The following is a 19,465-nucleotide window of genomic DNA, read 5'->3' on the forward strand; positions in this document are numbered from 1 at the left end:
TGGAAGATGGCTGTAGTCTCCTAACTGGCCGCCTGCTGTCAACTTGTCCCCTGCCTTTCAGTTCCCCAGACAGCAAGCAGTGTGGGAATCAGACCATGACATTTGCCTGCCTAAGACCCTCTGAAGGTTTCCATTCCTCTTACATAAAATCCCTTACCTTGGCCTGGAAGGATGCATAATGTGACCATTCCCCATCCCCCACCCCCCTCCAGCAGCTCCTCTGCTGTTAATCTGTCTCTTGATTTCTTCACTCCAACCACACTGGCCTCTTTGCTGCTCCTCCTGAGATCTTTCTGTCCTCAGAACTTTTGCATTCACATGGCCTCTGCCTGAAAAGCCCTTACCCTCAATTTGTGCATGGCTCTCCTCCTCATGCAGTCTCAGCATGAGGTCTTCCCCAACCAGTAGCTTTATCTAGAGGGGCCCCACTCCCCACAAATCACTCTACATCCAGCACTTTGCTTTATTTTCTTCACAGCACATAGCATTGTCTGAAATGACCTTGTTTGTGTGTTTTCTTGTTTACTGTTCATCTTCCCCAGCCCGAATGTAAACTCCAAGAGAGCAGGTCTTGTATCTCGCATTCACATCTGTATCCCCAGCACCTCTCGTCCCCCACAGAGTGCCAGGCCACAAAGAGTGCAAAAATAAATATTTGTTAAATGATGAGGGACAGAGGCCAGTGGGGGAGGGTGTCTGAGGCCTCCGCAGAATCACTTCAGCTCAGTGATGTCCATTTCTTCTTTTTAATCCTCCTCCCCCTCCCCATCAGCTTCCATTCATTCCCTCCCCCTCCAGGGGTAGGGGTGAAGAGATAAAAGGAGGCAGGCCCAGAGGATGCCTGGCTGACACTGCCCTAGAGTGTGGGGCAACCGCCAGCCCAACGGAACTGTCTGAGCTTGGGTCAGAGACCCGGGAGGCAAACCGGTCCTGGAGGCCACAGAAGTGAGCAGGGGGTCTGAGCGGGCCTGAACTGTCCCGTGATTGCCGTCTTGACGACCTCAGAGCTGGGAGGTTCCTGTAAGATTTTGTGGTCCATCCTCCACTCCCAGGAACCAAGGCGACGCTGCCCGGACAACATCGCAAGCTGCAGAGGACCAGGCACAGGGAGGCGAGCCGTCCGCTCACTTGCACACGCTGACCCACTCGGTGATGCGGCACTCCTCGCAGACCACGAAGCAGCACCAGTGGAAGCGGCAGTGACAGCGCTCGCTGCGCGTCTGGCGTAGGATGTTGTGGCCGCGGCCGCAGCACATGCTGCCGCAGCCGTCCGGGCCCACGCTGCTCTTGTTGCACAGGCGGCCCACGGTGCCCGCCGAGTCCAGGCGCGGCTCGCGCTCGCAGAAGTCGGGCGACTTCTCGAAGTAGACCAGGTCGGCGGTGCCGGCGCGGCGCCGAGGCCCCGGAATGTCCGGGGCTGGCGAGGGTGGCCCCGCGGGGCCCGGCTCCAGCTGGCCGCCGTTGCGGTTGTGCGGCCGGATGAGCGTGGCGCGGTGGAAGCGGCTACGTAGCAGTGCCCCTACAGCGCGGAACTCCGGCGTCACCTGCCAGCACGTCTTGAGCTGGCAGCTGCCTGACGTGCCGTGGCACTTGCACTTCCGCCGCATATTCTCCATCACCGCCTGCAGAGGGAGGCACGGGGAGGGGTGACGCCCGCGGCCAGCCCCACTGGCCTCCTCCCGTCGCAGACACCGGCCCTCGAGACTCTCAGAGGCTCTGGAAACCAACCCCCATTGAACGGAGGCAAAAGCTGAGGCCCCAGGTGGGTGGGTGGGTGGCACAGCTCCTAAACCAGGCGGCCAGGAGAAGAGTTCTGCCTACCTTTCTGCTGCTCTCGCATCCACCTCCCACCCGGCCAGACCCTGGGGGAATTCCCTCCTTCCTGCTTCCCCTCCTCTCCCCCCACCCCCCGCCTTTCCCAGCAGCTGCAGGGGGGCCCTTGGGGCTCTAGGCTCTTGCTTCCTGAGGGGGGACCCCAGATCCTCAGGGAAATTCCCTCTCCTTCCAACCCGCAGGACCAGGAGCTGGGGTGTGCTGGCCCCACTACATCCCAGCCCCAAAGCCTCTGGCCTCACTCCAGGCAGTGAGCGGAGGCTGTGGGGAGGCTGAAAAAGCACCTTAACTCCTCTGGGCCCTGCAGCACTTTTCAGGGAGCCTAAGGAGAGGGGCCAGGGGCTGGGAAGACACCCCCTCCTCCCCCTCCCCCCCGCCCCCTCCCATTCTCCCATTCTACTGTCTGGTGCTTATTCTGCCCAGTGCTGAGAGCCACCATTCCTCCTGGGAAACAGTGAGCACCAACAGGGACCAACGGCCCTACCTGAGTACAGAACCAAAGGGAACCCAAAGAGCCAGACCCCCAGGGCAATGAAAGCGGAGAGAGTTTCCCAGGCCTCCAAGGGAGCTAGTTACAGGAATACAACGTACCCAGCCCCTGCCCAGCTCTCAGGCTGCTCTCCGGAGCCTCCTCCCAAAGAGCGCCTTCACATCATCCTCACCAGAGACCCCAGAGGAAACTGGTCACATCCTCCTCCCCCCGCTGCCCCCCATCCAAAAAATGACCTGGGTCCCCCAAACCTGGGCAGTAGGGCCATAAGAGAGGGACCCCGTTCCTCCAAGTCTTAAAGGGCTCTACAGCTTGTATGTGCAGCCTGTGGTGTCAGCACCACGTGGAAAGCAGCCCCGTGCCTCCCCTGGCCAACAGCTCCAGAACATCTGCTTCCCACAGGCAGCAGCCATTAATTAACCAGTTTAACAAGGAGGAGGAGGCACTGCTGCTATGGGCTAGGATGGTATCAAAGCTTGGGAAAAGAGCTGCACGGACCGGACAGGACTGGGTGGGAGCTGGACGTGACCTGAGGGTGGCTATGCCTCAGTTTACGTCACCTCTCGGTCATGATGGAAGAGCTGAATCAGCTCCAGTCTTTGTGGAAGAAGAAGGTGAACTGGCCTGGGCTGAGAAGCCAGGAGAAAGGGGAGTGAGATGGAGAAAGTGCCAGCTAGAGTGAGGGGAAGCCAGAAACAAGGCCTGAGCAGGCTGGGCAGGGCCAAGAGAAGGGACGGGGTGGAAGAGCCAGGAAAAGAAGGTGCTGAGGGCCAGAGAGGCAACTTAGTGTAGACTACACTATAGAACAAAAGGGCTCAGGGCTCAACTGCCTGGGGATGGATCCTGCCTCTGCCACTTTCTCACTTGTTGCATCACCTTCGTCAAGCTTCTTAGTCTATCTGTGCCTCACTTTCCATATCTGAACATGAGGCTAATAATAGAACCCTCATGGGTAGGTGTAAGGGTGAAATAGGATGTAGTAAAATGCTCCAGGCAGTGCCTAACACAGAGTAAGCACTCAATAAATTAAATGCAGGATATTATTACTTCCCCTTCCTTTCTTTCCTCCCTCCCTCCCTCCCTTCCTTCCTTCCTTCCTCTCCTCCTCCTCTTCTTCTTCCTCTCCCTCTCCCTCTCCTTCTTCTTCTTCTCTCTCTCTCAAATAAATGACCTTTGAGGTAGTATGAACATTGGGGGGTGGGGGGAGAAAGGAGGACGACAACATAACACAGTACCACAGTGGCCCCTAGGGATCTCCCTTTGCAGGAATCCCTCTTTCTGCACAGAAAGCCTGGGAGAGGAGGGGGGTCCCAGCATAGGAAAGCACCGAATCATGGAATATTTGTGCTGGGGAGCCTTATGGATGATGCAGTTCAACCTTCTCATTTTACAGGGGGAGCGACAGACTTGCAAAGCTGGGCCTAGACTCTGAGGTCCTGACTGCAGCCCAGAGCTCTCCCCACTACTCACAGCAGGAGATGGGAGAAGCAGGCTGCTCAGTGGAAGGGGAGCTATCCCAGGGCAGGGGTTGTTTTATCCCCATATTCCCAGGCCTAGTCCAGCGCCTGGCACACAGTAGTTATCCAAAACACATCTGATGACTGAATTAGGAGGGGGCAATGAGAAAGCTGCTGAATTAGGGAGAGTGGTGTGGTCCCCAGAGGAGACATAAGCCTGGGGGAGGGGAGGGGCCTAGGCAGAGGGGTCTGGAGCAGGCCCAGAGGGATGGGGTTCTCACCTGCCGCCCCACTCGGTTGTTGTGGAGCCTCATGCGCGCATGGATGTCTCTGTGAGGCTCCCGGGAGTCCAGAAAGTCTTTAGAGAAGCGCTCTCCGAAACCCACGTCGGGGCTGCAGCCGCCCCACTCCCAGGAGTCCTGCAGGCCTGGGCTGGCAGAAGGCAGGACAGGGTGCTCGGGAACTCCGTGGCTCAGGCCCTTACCGCGCTGCAGCGCCTCCAGCTGCAGGCGGTGCAACTTCCGACGGAAGGCCTCCTCGTCCCCGCGCCGAGACGCGTCGCAGCCACAGGCCCTCAGCTTGCCCAGGGCGCAGGCGTTGGATACCGCGTGCACCACGCCAGCTGCCGAGATGGCGTAGGCGAAGGCACTCTCTCGGAAACCTGCGCAGAGAGACACAGGAAACAGCCTTTGAGGAGCCTCCACATCCCATCCCTCTGCCCTCCCTGCCCAACCTTCTCACCATACTGAGAGGAAGTAGAGGCCCAGTGTTGGGGGAGAATCTGGTACAAGGGCATAGATTCAAAGAGGGGCAGAAATCACACCGGAAGTTCTGCACACGATGGAATGGGAGAGGTCTCTCCCACAGCCCTCCGTTTTGAACTCCTTTCCCTTGCTTCACCCTTAGCAAGTTCGGAATTGAGACTACATCTCTCCTGCTGGACAGAAAGTATCTAGTAAACATTAATTTTTTTTTTTAACCATCAGGGACTTAAGCTACTACCTCTCATGTGATATCTGCAATTTTAAGATAAGCCTGCAGAAAGAAGGCAAATTTTAACCTAAAAAATATTACCAGTGATGGAATTCAGGGCCCCAGGAGATGTTAATGGGCAGAAGGGTAAGTAAGAGGAGAAGGTGTCCTAAAGTTCCCGGCCCCAAGATCTCCTGCCTGCAGCCACCCCCTTAGGCCCATCAAAGAACACTGTCTGATGGCCACGTGCGAGAGGCAAACAAAAGAGCCAGCAGAACTTCCCCTTTGCCTGTCTGGACATCCTAGAAGTTCTCCTCAGAAAAGGGCATCGCCCAGCCACCAGCCACCGACCAGCTTGTGGTCGGTCGAGGTCAGCTGAAGAGGTTGTTTGAAGGATGCTGGAGGTGAGCCCACCGCCTGCTCAGGGTTAATCACATAGCGGTGTTGAACACTGAGAAGGAACGGTTAGCTAAGGTAGATGCCTTCCTGAGATGCTTAGGGGTGCAAAGACTCCCTGATGAGCCACTCTCAGGAGTCCAGGACTTGTCTACACTGCTTTCCTCCTTGGTGTTCCCAAGCCTGAGCCATCCTCTGGGCCTGTGGCAGGGGGAGGCCTACTTGCGGAGAAGGGTAGGGCTCTGGGACCTGCAAGCTGCTTCTTCCTTATTCTGCATCTGAGAAAGGACCGGCGAGGGGCAGGTTCTGGTACTGGTTACTGACCAGCCTCTGAACCTGAGAGAGTTCAAGCAGTGGGAGAAACTAAGGGTCATAACAGCTCCCACACTAGGAGAAGAATCCACCTGTGCCATAGACACCTGTGGGGGAGCCCAGAACCCATCTGGAGGCTGATGGCTTGGTAGAGGCCAGAGATTCAGAAAAACAAAACAAAACAAAATTGGGTCCTTCTACATCAGTTCCAAAGACTGGGAGGACTTGGAGGCCTCACTGATCCCAGAGAGCCAACCAGGAGAGATGCCCGAGGCTGCAGGAGTTATGGAGCTGGACACAGCCCCAGCTCTCCCAGCAGGCCTGGCCACCTTCTGCTGAAGGACATTGGCTCTGGGGAAGACAAGCTGCTGAGTAAGAAACCCAGGTAGCCCACTTCCCAGTCCTATGGCCCTGTCTATGCATGGCACCAGGAAAGAGCAAGATGCTGGTCCAGGGGAATGTGCTGGGCCAACCCAAACACCATTTTCCAGGCTCTGTTACATTCAAGGGCAGGCCTAGAGGAATCTGGAGAAAGCCCACAGCCTACAGAGAACACCCCTACCTACCCCAGGCAGCTAAAGACACCATCCTAATGGCCTCTGGCAGCTGTCACAGCCACTGAAGGAGTGACTGGGCAGGGCTTGTGTGGTCATCCTCTGATCCAAGCATTCAGGCCTCAGAGAAGTCCAGCCCATTGGGTCTGCCCCCCGCTCCTATTCAGGGCCCCAGTTTCAGTCCTGGCCCCGACTGTCTGGGGCAGATGCAGGCACTGTGCCATCTGGCCAGCTGGAGAGGGAGAGGGGAGGGGCCTTGGCCAGCTGGGCTGCCCGGAGCACTGGGGGTGGGGGGCTCCTTAAGACGCACAATTAGCCGCCCTGCCTTTGATCTGGGACAGGGACTGCCAGCATCTAAGTGGAGTCAGCTGCTGCTACAGGAAGAAGCCAACGGCCAGGAAGGGGCTGGGGGAGGAGGTTTGGAGGGCAGGGAAGTGTGGAAGAGAGAGGATTCCCGAGCCAGTGGGAGCTAGGAGGGGATAGAGAAGCTTGAGCCCTGCGCATTCAAGTCAAAGAGGGAGGAGAGGGGAGAGGTCTGGTCTCCATTCCGTCCGTGCAAATAATCTGTGCACAAATAATCTGTGCGTGCTCATGTGCCTGGGCTGGGGGGAGAGAGAGGGTTGTGTGCACGTGGGAACACTTAGGGGTGACACTGAATGTAGCCACATGTTTGCACAAACACGGGTAGGTGCTTGTGTGTGTGTTGTGTGCGCGCGTGCATACCAGTTCCATTTCTTGGATTACTCCTCCATTGCACCAGTTCACCTCTGGGCACACGGGAGGAAATCATGGTGGCCTTGTAGCTTGGGAGGCAGTACGCAGGGGGTTGAGGGCATTCTCTAAAGACAGCTGGCCTGCATTTGAGTCCTGGCTCTACAGCTCACATACAAGCTGTGTGACTAATGGCAAGTTAACCAACCTCTCTTAGCTTCATTTGGAAATGAAGATAATGATAGGACCTACTGCACGGGGATTGTTTGAGGATACTGAAGTACAGATAAAGTGCTTTAGAACAGTGCCAAGCACACAGCAAGTACTTAATATGTTTCGGCTAATTTATTGGGTGCCACGAGAATAATAGGACCTTAAGTAATCCTGGGATAGAATTGCCTGTGCCTCAGTCTCCCCCCATCTGAGTACCACCACATACCCCAAGCCTGGAGACCTAGGCATAAAACAAAGACTCCCTGAGGATAAATGTAAAAGGGAGGTGGGAGATGAAAGAGCCAGGGCCTTGGAGAGCAGAGGATGGACTCAAATTGTTGGGTTCCCCTGGGCTGGGAGCCTGGCTTACTGCAGAGCCGCAACCCCCTCTTTCCATCCATTCTCAATGGGCCTGGGCCTTAGAGAGGGCAGTACCCAAACTTCATGAGTGCTCCAGTGCCCGCTGTGTGAACCTACTCACTCCCCTCCACCAAGCCTCTCCCTGTCCTCTCATCCCCTCTCACTCCAGTGCCCAAGCCCAGCCCAAAGTAGCCCCTTCCCCAAATGTCCCTCTGATCCCCGCATCCTGAGTAAGAGATGGAGGGGTTCTCTAGTCCTCACAATGAAGAGCTCCCCTGTAGCCGTTGTTTGTCCAGCATCTCACCCATCGAGGCACCAACCCTGTGGATCCTCAGAACAGAAAGCTGGGGATACCACTGCCCTCGGCACTTAGGTCATAGCTGTGCCTGGGCTGGGGGGTCCTCTCACAGCTTATTTAGGACTGTTTCTAGCCCCGCTAGAGGCCCCTCTCTCTGTGCCCCAACTCCCAGGGCCCAGCACCCTCACATCCCTCTCCTTGGTTGGGTAAAGCCCTATTGTATGTCCTGCTTCCCAGGCACCCACTCTAGGTGCTCAAGAATACTTCCGTCTCCCTCTTACGTCAGAACTCCATCCCTTCAGCCCAGCCCATCTCAGGGAAGGTGTCAGGACAATTAGATGACAGTAACAGCATTCAGATGGAAGACCTGGGGGACCACCTCCTTCTAGCAGTCTCTGAATTTTAAACATGGCAGAGTGCACCTTTAAGAGAACCCCACTGGCAGCTTGGGTCAGAAGGGGGGTGGGCATCCTGATAGTCCACGTGGGGGAAACTGGGGTCACCTGACCCCATGATGGACAATCTGTGGCTTGAAAATAAGGGAGACTGGGGGAAGGATCCAGTCCAGGGGCTGGTTACCACCAAGATGGGCCCCATGGGATTCAAATTTAGCTAGTCCTTGAGGTGATGGGCCAAGATGGACCAAAAAAATGATCCCACAAGTGTTGAGTGAGGGAGACACGGCAATGGTGGCCTCTGGAGGTGGGAGGTGGAGGGAGCGGAAATTTCTTTCCAGAAGCCCAGAGTCCCCTCCGAGGAATGAGAGGTAGAAATGAGGTGTTGCAATGTGGGGGGTGGGGGGCAGAAACCACAGAGGTAGGACGGTGTTCCGAGGCCAAAGGAAGGAGGCCAGCCTCCCTGCGGGAGCCTAGGACCCACTGTCCCATCCCCTCCCGGCGCTGGGCGCCGCCCCGCGCCGGCTAGCCGTGGCAAGTCTCCCGCATCCACACCTCACCTCTCCCCACACCCGTCCCCCCAGCTCACCTCCCGCTTATTAAACTGCAGGTGAACCCGGGAGCATCTGGCACCGCGCCAGCCCCGCGGGGTTCCACCTCTCGGAACTCGCCCTGAAGCTTCAAAGCCCCCCGTGTCCTCCACCAGCCCGAACAGGCCTCACCCGGGCGAAGCAATAGGGACTCCTGAGAGTCTAGAGGGGACAGGAGGACCAGAGTGGAAAGAGGGGACACCGAGGCCGGGAAGAGGGATGAAGAGCTAGCCTCGCCTCACCCGAAGTGGCAGGGGTGAGAACCTCAATGCCTGCCCGAGCCCCCAGTGAGCAGAACCTGGAACAAGCTCGGGCCCGAGCGCTGGAAAGAGAACCGGACTTCGGGGAGCGAGTGGGCTCGGGCGCGCGGCGGCGGCGGCGAGCGCTGGCCCGGCCCGGCCGGGTCAGGAGAGATGCCGTGGCCTGTCACTTCGTGTCCGCGAGGGAGAGGGCAGCGGGGGCGGCCGGGGCGGGGCGCCGGACCTGAGTTGGGCCGGCCGACCGGCGGGGGTCGCGGGGAGCCTCTCTGGGCAGACGGCTGGAGGGGCTCAGGGACTCAGGGGCTCAGGGGCGGGAGCGCCAGCCTGGGGAGGGGGGCGCCCTTTTTGAGAGGCACGCGGCTGGGGCCGGGAGCCGTCTGCCGATGCCCGCGGGGATTAGTTCGCGGCTGCATGCCGCCACACGCGTCGGGCTGGGCTCGGCCGGGGAGAAACAGCGCCCTGGGCGCGCGGGGGCGGGGCGGCCGGCCGGGGGCGGGGCTGGGCTGGGCTGGGGGAGGCTGGCGTGGCCCCTGACTTGGGGGCTCCGGGGATGCAAGGAGGGGTCCTGGTGGAAAGGGAAAGGCCCCTGACTCTGAGTTCTTTCTGAAGTTCGGGTACATTAGAGTCTGACTCTCCCAGAAGCCTCTGGGCCCCAAGGCCACAGGGTACAGGGGTACCCCTCCTCCTCTACTGTCACCTGAGAATTGTACAAGTCGCAAGGAGCCAGGTCCCCACACTGTCCCACTCAAGCAGCTGAGGGGAGAGAGAGATACCCAGCTAGGCCCATCCAGGAGACAGGACCCCCACCTTTCCCAAAAGACCTGAGTCAAAGTCTAAGATACCAGGGCAGGAGGTGGGTGTGAGTGGAAATGAGTGACAAAACCTTCTGTCACCTCCAGCCCAAGCCACTCAAGGGATTGTGAGGGTAGACCCTGGGTCACCCAGAAGTCCAGGGAGGGGGACAGATAGTGGGCTGCAGCTTCTCTGAGCTGTGAGGGGAAGAGGAATTGCCAGGGCCGTCAGGCCTGCTGGGCAGGAGGTAGGCACACACCCATTGCCTCTGATTTAGAGAGGATTTTCAGGGGTGGCAAGGATGACACAGAGGCTGGTGGTGTAACCCCACTGGGAAGAGCTTCTGCAGAAGTACAGTTTTACCTGCCCAGGCTTCCCTCAACTACACCATTTAACAAAAGTCCCTGACCCCTCTTCATGTTGATTCTGGGTCCTTTATCCCAGGCTTCCATTCTACATGGTGTTTACTAGGTAGAGGGTAAATTGAGGCAGGCAACAGATACGGATATTTCCTGGGCCTGAGATATGCAGCGTCAGTCTCAGGGCAGATAACCCAGGAGTTCAATTCTCAGGCGTGAAACCTGCTGCCCTCACCCCACACAGCCCAGCCTGGAGCCACATCTACCCCATTAGTCTGACCCTCATGGACTTTCCCAGAGCAGAAAGAGGCAGGAGAGCGGCATGGCTGGCAGATGAGCACCTGGGGAGGTTGCCGGCTTGAGGGAGTGGGTTAGGGGACCGCTGGCAGATAGGTTCCAGAGTGGAAGTGCTGAGTGGGGTGGGCAGAAGGTCAAGGGTGAAGGGCAGCTACCTCTGCTGAAGATGGGACTCTCATAGGGGATCTTGTTTCGAGTCTCAAGACTAGAGCAGTTCCAGCGCTGGTCCCGGAACTGGTGCTGGCACTCATGGATGGCGATCTGGATGCCCTGGATGGCCGAGGCGGCCACGTCAGGGTGGCGCACACACACCTCCATCTGCCGCTTGCTTAGGCCTGGCAATGTCAGGCACACTGTGTTGGCGTTGAGCACGGGCTCCTGGGGGAGGCGGAGGCCCAGAATATCATTGGGTGAAGACCTGCAGGCATGTGGGGTGGGGGTGGGGGTGGGTGAGTGTTTTCGGGGGCTGGGAGGGCCCCACCTAACTATACACACTCTGTCCCAAAGGCCATAATTCCTCTGTTCCCACCCCTGCTTTTGAAGGCTGAGCCCATCAGTATACCCCTAAACATTCTCCTTTCCTCGACCTTCTCACCAACATCCCCTCCAACACGACCCACCTAGCTGCACACCCACACAGATTACGTGCAAATGCACACACGTCCGGTATGCCTGCACACACAGTATTTCATAAGTACATCCCCAGGCATAGATGCTCTCACATGCAGTGTTCTCCGGGAGACCACTCCCAAACGGCATGTTTCAGACAGTCACATTCATGCAGGCACACTTCCGCACACAATGAGGTAGACACACAGACGCAGGAACACTTACCCACACGTACACTTCATCAGACATAGTTATACACATAGACACAGACACAAGTACACACACATGTTCATCTTAACATACATTGATCCATGAGCCCTCGCATTCACACACGTGTGCACACACAGACTGCTGTTTACAACACAGCTTGCTGGGCTCACTCGACCACAGACAGACGAACAGACACACACACGTACACACACACACACACACACACACACACACACACACACACACACACACATACTGAGAACCCTTCTAGCTGCAATCTCTCACTGACCCCACCTGGGCTACCCTCATTTGGCCCCCAACCCCTGTCCCCACCTGGGGGCGATCTGCAAGGTGGAGCAGGGCAGTTTGAGTTTTACTCCTGGGGTGGGGGGTGCATTCCCCCAGCACAGCAGGGACTCCAGGTTGGCACTTGCTTCCCCCTAAACACACACCTCCCCTTCTAGCAGCCCTCACTCTCCTGGGCACTGCCCTGTCTCCCTGGACTGCCCTTATTCTGTCACCAGTTCAACCCTCTCCTGTGAGAGTACTCTTTCATTGGTCACCAGCACTTTCCCGCGACACCGTCCCTCCCTCCTTCCAGGGTCCCCTGCCCCAGCAGGAGCTCAGACGCCCCTGTGGCTGAGGGTCCCAGCTCTCCAGGAGGGCGGGGCATAAGGTGAGGGCTCACCTGGGCAAGGCGGCAGCCAGCAGCAGTAGGAAGAAGAGGAGCGCGCAGAGCGCGGGCCGCGGCTGGGGCCGAGGTCGGAGCCGCAGCCAGGGGCAAGGGTGGGTGCTGCCCATCGCGCGCGGGCCGTGATGGGCCAGGAATGGGGGGCTCACAGCCCGGTGGGACCGGCGAGCCAGGGGCGACGGCGCATGATCCGCGAGGGTCGGGGCGGCTGCGACACACAGCTCCAACTCGGGTCACGGCTCCGGGAGCAGACGGTGCCCGCCTCCCCGCTCCATGGGGCAGCGCCCCCGGGCACCGCCCTCGGGGGGGTGGGGGCGGGCGGGCTCACCGGGCACCTCCTGGCACAGGGGTTCGGGGAATTTCCCGAGGGCCCCCTGAAACAACTCCCGGTGCCTCTCGAGGGTAAGGGGGGGCCCGGAGGTGCTGCGGGCGAGGGACGAGAGGCTGGGGTGCCGGGAAGCCCCCCCAGCACAGCGCGGTGAGCCTGCGCTTCCGAGGGCGTGCGAGGCGGGCGGGGGTGGGGGGGCGGCGCTGTCTGTGCCCGGCCCCACCGCTCAGTGAGTGAGTGACTGTCCCGGCTCGGGGAGCTCCGCCGCCTCCCTCCCCGCCCCCCCGCAGTGTGTCTCAGGGCTCTACCCCACGTGACGTCATGACGACGGGGCGAGGGGGGGCGGGTAGAGGCGTGTACTCGTCCCGAGGCCACTGTGTCCGCTCAGGATTCGGGGCGGGAGCAGCGGTGGGGAGGGCGGGGGCGAGGAGAGGTGTTGGGGTCTGTGCGATCAGGCACAGGGCGGTGCCAGTGAGCCGGCTCGCTGGTTTGTGTGGGAAGGTGCGTGTTACTGCGAGGTGTGTGCGCCTGGCTGAGCCGCAGCTGCTGGGGAGCCATTACCCCCCAGTATACACACCTGCAGGGGCTGGAGGGAGGGGCTGGCCCTCTGCTCGCCTCCCCCACCTCAGGAGGGACTTCCCAGGCTTGGCTGCCGAGGCAGGTGTGGGATCCTACAAAGGGGTTTGGCAGCCTCTAGATCTTGCTCTTGTTCGCTGTGTGACCTACAACAGGTGCCTCCTGGACACTGAGCCACCCGCTGCCTCTGTGAAATGCGGTTAATGAGGCCCAACCTCATCTAGTCAGTGAGCCAATGAAGGTAAAGTTACTGGGACACCAGTGAATGCTTGTCTGGGAGCAGAGCACCCCGGGGTGGCACACCCTAGGAGGAGGGATTAGAGAGCCTTTTAATCCTAAAAGTGTGTTTCAAGGTCATCTTATTATGTCCCCTTTTATTTCACAAGAAAATACTGAAGCTCAGAGAGGGTCATGACTTACTCAAGTTCTCACAGCAAGTTAATGGAAGAGCTGGAACCAAACCCAGTGAGAGCACAGCAGCAGCGGCCCCAGCATTACGTACTGCTCGCCTGGGCCCTGCCTACAGATGCTCCAGGTCTTACCTTGGCCCTGCCAGCTTGGTCCTCTGAGAGCTCCCCAACACCAGCCTCCTGGCTCAGGCCCACTCCTCTCTGGGATCCCTTTCTGCCTTCACACCCCAGCTGAACACTGGGCTCACCTCAATATGGGATGAGTGTACTAGACTCAGGTAAGGGTCTGAGAGCCAGAGGGTTGGGGACAGAGGCTCCAGCTTCTGTTTCTGGTTCTAACCTGGGCCCTGATAGTGAAACCTACTCCCACTGTGGCCTTGACATCCTCCTCTGTAAAATGGGCACAAACCTCCCACTCTACACATACACCTCCCTCCCAACCTCCCTGCCCCCTCTCTCTGAAGAGAGCCCCTCCTGGTTTAAGGATAAACTACCAGAGCCTCTGGGCTCTGAGACAAAAGGGGCCCATTCCCGGGATTGCCCATCCCTGGGCAGTTGAAGGAGAAGGGTGGGGCCTTCCTTGTCCCCAGACTGTCAGGTGATGGGGGCGGCCTGAGCAACAGCAGGCTGACGGCATACTCCCCCTCCTTTCCCCCATCTCTGCTGGCAGCCACTGCAGCTGTCGGGAATTAAGGGCTTGAGGCTGCTGGGGGTGAGGGTGGGGCAGTGGGGGGAGCAGTCTGGCTGGACAGCAGGAAAACAGCCGGGGGGGCAGGAAGCAGTCTGCGTCAGCCAGAGCCTTGTTTGACCCCAGCCACCCCCTCCCCTCCCCACTCTCCCCCACCATGCTGCAGGGACAGGGACGGCTTGGATCTAGAGTTTGGGAAGGGTATGGGGAGGGGCAGGGCAGGACCACTTTCAACCCGGGAAGGAGGCATGAGCCCAGAGTGGCAGAGGGCACCAGCAGGGACAAGCCAGGCTTGGGAGTCAAATTCCCATTGGCTGTTGGGGAAACTGAGGCCCAGAAAGGATTAGGAACAGGCCCCATGTGATAAGGGAATGAGTTCATAATTCAGGTTGCAGACCTCCTTAATCTGCATCTACTGCTCCGCATTTCCCACACGTGATGCATCGGATGTAAATATCCCCTAGGGTAGGCCATTGAGGCAAATTCTGATTCTGGGCCCGTGCAGCTGACTCAGCCTTTCCAGGGGCAAGACCCAGGGGTCTGCATTTCTAACCAAGGCCCCAAGTGATTTTCTTGAGGCCCACACCTGGGAAATGCTACTGACCTGGCTGGGTGGCTGATTTCTTTTTCCTCTGGCCTTCATGGGCTGAGGATGGTTTTTTGCTCCCCTACCCTCCGCTGTTCATGAAATACAGAAGTGTAAGGGAGAGGGAGAAGACCCTTTCTTTGAAAACTCCAGGAAGTAAACAATACCCAAGCCTTGCTTGCACTCAGGCATGGTACAGGCCTGATGTCTTGAGGGTCCGGGAGTGCCCGTCTGGAGTGCTTCACCTCAGCCCAGGGAGGTGAGGGCACAGGTAGGCACACGGCCTTGGCATGTGTGAAGATGAAGCCCAGAGTGTCTACAGCAGGATCCCCAGCGCCAGAGGACACATGCCATGGGCAAGCCCCTATCAGCAGCCCCCAGGCCCTGCCCTGGCCCCACCCTGGGCTCTGGCCCCAGCCCCTGCAGCCACCGCCTGAGACCACAATTACAGGGGCCACTGGTTGGGGGGGAGCACCAGGGATGAAAGGCAGCGCGGAGAATGGTTCCAGCTGTGGTGGCTCTGTAGGAGGTTGCAGGGAAGGGAGGGCTAGGGAGGCGCCAGGGTGAGAACAGGTGGGACCCTCACTGCCCCAGCCGAGCCCAGCCCGGCCTCAGTCCTGATGCCCTGCCAGAGAAGGTTATCTTCGTGAGGAAGAGACGGAAGGAGCCCCAGACTGATAAGGGAGCTCTTTGTCCTATTGTCCAGGCCTCAGGGACCATGGCCCCTCAGCAAGGTAAGGGCGGCTCCAGTCTCCCAAACTCCTGTATGTTAGGTCATTGAAAGGAAGCGGAAATGCTTCCTGAGCCCTCGGCCTCAGGCTGATCCTGGGCCTTCCTGCCGGCCTCCCCACCCATCTGCCTGTGTTCCAACTGTTCCTGATGTGGTCATGCACACATCTGGAGTGCCTCTGTGCTCTTCCCCCCATCTCCCCAGTTCCACATTCCCCCACCACTCAGCCAGCGGGGGACCTCGATGGCTCAGACTGTGCCTGGGGCTGAGCAGCTGGGTGAGCAAGGGGGGGTTGAGGTGATGGGGCATTTCTGAGCTCTGCTTCCAGCTCCCCTCCCGGGCAGCAGTGCAAAAGGGCAGAGCCATCTCTGAGCTTAAAGAGGACCAGGATAATTGTTAAAATGGTGCCTCCTGGGCCATCACTCTCACCTTTCATAGAAGGCAGTTCCCAGACTCTTGCTGGAGTTCCCAGTCTCTACTGGTCACAGAAGATGGATGCTAACATGTGAGTGCCAGTTTAACGACTGCAAGCACTCTCACAATGTGCTATCAGGAACCTCATTTCATTCTGGGGAAACTGAGGCTCAGAGAGGTTAACTGACTTGACCCAGGTCAAGCTAGCAAACTAGGCTTTTTGCACTGTATCATGCTACTTCCACTGAATTCCTTTTAACCTGCTTGGGGTGGTGTCAGTCTCTGCCACTGCCTCTGTTTCCCTCTCTAGCATCATGGAGGAAGATATCCAGCATCACACACCCCATATCACCACCACCACTACCCACCCCCCCGCCCCCCGCCACGGAACCTGGCAGTAGAGACAGAGGCAGGCATCCCAGCCCTAAATCTGGGTCAGCCCAGAGGTCTCAGACAGTCTGGAACCCTAGCAGCTTGACCCGAGCTCTCCGTGGGCCTCCTTACTTCCTTTCCATCCTACCCTCTCCTGCCCACAGCTCTCTGAGTTCCCCCAGATGTCCTGCAGGTCCTATCTGTGAACCCTGTTATTAGGGAAGCTGGGCTCTGTGCGCCCTCTGGTGGCCTCTGAGAAAAGTGCAGCAGACTTTTAAAAAACAGTAAGTATTGTACACAGCCAGGGAGCGCTGGCGAAGGCAGAGCTTTGAATAAAAACCCTATCCTTACAGTGCTTCATTTTTCCACCATGTGGCCCACAATACTGGTTCCACTCCCTCCCTTGGTAAGTTAGCCAAGGTTCAAGAGACTCTGAGTCCAAATTCTCCATGACACTTCCCTGAAGCCCAGGTATTTGACTAGAGGGAGCCAGGAGGAAGAAGGAAGGAAGGAAGGAAGGACGGGGAGGAAGGAAGGAGGGGGAGGAAGAGGAGGAAGGGGAGGAAGGAAGGAAGGGAGGAGGGGGAGGAAGGGAGGAAGGGGAAGGAAAGGAGGAAGGAAGGAAGGGAGGAAGGAAGGAAGGAAGGGTGAGGGGGAGGAAGGGAGGAGGGGGAGGAAGGGAGGAGGGGGAGGAAGGGAGGAAGGGGGAGGAAGAGGAGGAAGGGGAAGGAAAGGAGGAAGAAGGAAGGAAGGAAGGAAGGACGGGGAGGAGGGGAGGAGGGGGAGGAAGAGGAGGAAGGGGAGGAAGGAAGGAAGGGAGGAGGGGGAGGAAGGGAGGAAGGGGAAGGAAAGGAGGAAGGAAGGAAGGGAAGATGGAAGGAAGGGAGGAAGGAAGGAAGGAAGGAAGGGAGGAAGGAAGGAAGGGAGGAGGGGGAGGAAGGGAGGAAGGAAGGAAGGGAGGAAGGGGAAGGAAGGGAAGAAGGGGAAGGAAGGGAGGAAGGAAGGAAGGGAAGGAAGGGAAGAAGGGGAAGGAAGGGAGGAAGGGGGAGGAAGGGGGAGGAAGGGAGGAAGGGGAAGGAAGGGGAAGGAAGGGAGGAAAGGGAAGGAAGGAAGGAAGGGAGGAAGGGGAAGGTAGATAGGAAGGAAGGAAGGGAGGAAGGGAGGAAGGGGGGAAGGGAGGAGGGGGAGGAAGGGAGGGAGGAGGAAGGGAGGAAGGGGAAGGAAGGTAGGAAGGAAGGGAGGGAGGAAGGGAGGAAGGGGGAAGGGAGGAGGGAGAGGAAGGGAGGAAAAGGAAGGAAGGGAGGAAAAGGAAGGAAGGGAGGAAGGGGAAGGAAGATAGGAAGGAAGGGAGGAAGGAAGGAAGGGAGGAAGGGAGGGAAGGGAGGAAGGGAGGAGGGGGAGGAAGGGAGGAAGGGAAAGGAAGGGAGGAAGGGGGAGGAAGGGAGGAAGGAAGGAGGGGAGGAAGGGGAAGGAGGGGAGGAAGGAAGGAAGGGAGGAAGGGGAAGGAAGGGGAGGAAGGGAGGAAGGAAGGAAGGGAGGAAGGGAGGGAAGGGAGGAGGGGGAGGAAGGGAGGAAGGGGAAGGAAGAGAGGAAGGGAGGAAGGGGAGGAAGGGGAGGAAGGGAGGAGGGGGAGGAAGGAAGGAAGGGAGGAAGGAAGGAAGGGAGGAAGGGGGAGGAAGGGAGGAAGGGAAGGAGGAAGGAAGGAAGAAAACCCAGATGCCCATTCCTTCTCCCTGAAGCCTTATACCCCTTCTCCATACAGGCTCCACTCTGGAGCCCCAGTGTGATCTTTGAGGGCTGAACCAGGCTAGGTCATACAGGTGGATCCGGGGCCATTGCCAGGGCAGGGAAGATGCACTGGAAGCCATGGTTAGGGTCTGTCACATCCAGGACGAGTTCCCCTTCCCTCTGTTTCATTTGAAGTAATGTGCCCTCCCTGTGCCCCCATTCCCTGTGGTCCTAGGGGGGCTGCCAATCCCAGTCATGGTGGTACATTTTCCTCGACATTGTTGTTAGTTCAGGGATAGGCAAGCGACCCCAGCTGACCTGATCCCAGCTTCCTTAGGGCTTCTGTTGGGAAAGCCATTACTTTTTGGATTAGCAGCACTAAGAATGTAGACATACGGCTACCATATAAAGGAAGTCTCTCTGCAGCAGGAGAGCATAAGGGCAGTGTGAAAAGAGAGACAGAGACAAACGGAAACAATAGACATGGGGGTGGGGGTTTAGGGAAGAAGATGGGGGAGAGAGAGAGAGGGAAAGGGGGGAGAGAGAGAGAAAGAGAGTGTTCAATGACATCAATCATTTGGGCCCCTGGGTTCAGCGGTGCCTAAATTCAGACTTACCCCTGGACTTCCCAGGTGTAAGATCCATTCATTAATTCCCTTTGGCCTAAGCTAGTTTGAGTTGGGTATCTTCATTTGCAATCAGGGCCTGCCCAACGCCTGCAAAAGCATCAGCTCTCTATCCCCTTTCTCACAGTAACTACCATTTATTAAACACAAATTTGTCATAAATTATTGTCAGATGCTAAGTGCTTTGCATATCTCAAAAAATCCTTCCCACAATTCTATGAGGATGTGGATAGATTATGATGGTTGTCAATTCTTTGCCACTGTCCCTTTGAGAGGTGGAGTGTGTTTCCCCTTCCCTTGACTTTCGGCTGGTTCTGTGACTTGTGTCAACCAAAAAGGAGTGACAGTGATGCTGGGTAACTTCTAAGCCTGGACTTTAAGAAGAGACTTTCAGTTTCTGCCTTCAAGTTTGGTACAGTCTATTTTGAAAGCCAGCCTTATGTAAGATGTCTGACTACACTGAGGCCACCATGTCATAAGGAAGCCCAAGCTAGTTACATGGAGAGGAGGCCACTGGAGAAGCTCTGGGGCACTAGAGGTATATGAGTGAAGCATCTTGGACTGTCCAGCCCAGCCGAACCACCAGCAGAATTAGCCAAGTGAATGACCAGAGCCAATAGTTCTCTCATAAGGAGCAGAAACATGCAGCTGAGTCCTGACAAATTCCTGACCTAAAGGATCATGAGAAGTAGTTACTTTGGGGTTGTTTGTTATGCAGCAAGGGATAACTGAAACAGAATGATATTCCCATTGCATAGGTAAAGAAACCGAGGCTAACATGGCCTATACTGTAAACTTGTGAGCAGCAGCGCTAGTTTCCAACCCAGAGTGTCTGAATCTAATGCTCATGCTTCGCCCTGCATACCTTGATGGGAGAGTCATTCCCCACTGCAGTATTTGGACTGTGGGAAAATTGGGGGCTCTGAATCCCAGCCATTGGGCTACACCCTCTCTCATTCTCTCTGGAGTGAGATGGAGGCCTGAGGCCCAGTTCTGGCGAACCCAGAACCCCAAATCCTTCTTCTGTCCCTTTACCCTCACCATCAGCTTTCTGAGAGGAATCAGAAAGAAGGAAATGTGATTGGATGCCAAGAGAAACTTTGGGACAACTTCGCTTCATCTCCCTCTAAGCGTGATTGGAAATGCCATTCTGGGCAGTCTTTTCAATGTTAATGGAGGTGAAGTTAGTTTTGATGGTAACAAAAGCT

General features: G+C 57.5%; 1 protein-coding gene across 1 annotated transcript; it reads right to left on the reverse strand.

Annotated features, from left to right (window-relative positions):
- Positions 1–467: 467 nt before the first annotated feature.
- Positions 468–12,318, reverse strand: WNT10A (Wnt family member 10A). Its single transcript, XM_030844914.2, has 4 exons — positions 11,797–12,318; positions 10,445–10,707; positions 4,062–4,441; positions 468–1,622 (listed from the first exon to the last, which is right to left on the reverse strand). Exons 1-4 carry the CDS (start codon positions 11,907–11,909, stop codon positions 1,125–1,127), a joined length of 1,254 nt encoding a protein of 417 aa, XP_030700774.1. The 5' UTR covers positions 11,910–12,318; the 3' UTR covers positions 468–1,124.
- Between the last annotated feature and the right edge of the window lie 7,147 nt (positions 12,319–19,465).

This window comes from Globicephala melas, chromosome 7 (genome assembly GCF_963455315.2).
Source record: "Globicephala melas chromosome 7, mGloMel1.2, whole genome shotgun sequence".
NCBI lineage: Eukaryota > Metazoa > Chordata > Mammalia > Artiodactyla > Delphinidae > Globicephala > Globicephala melas.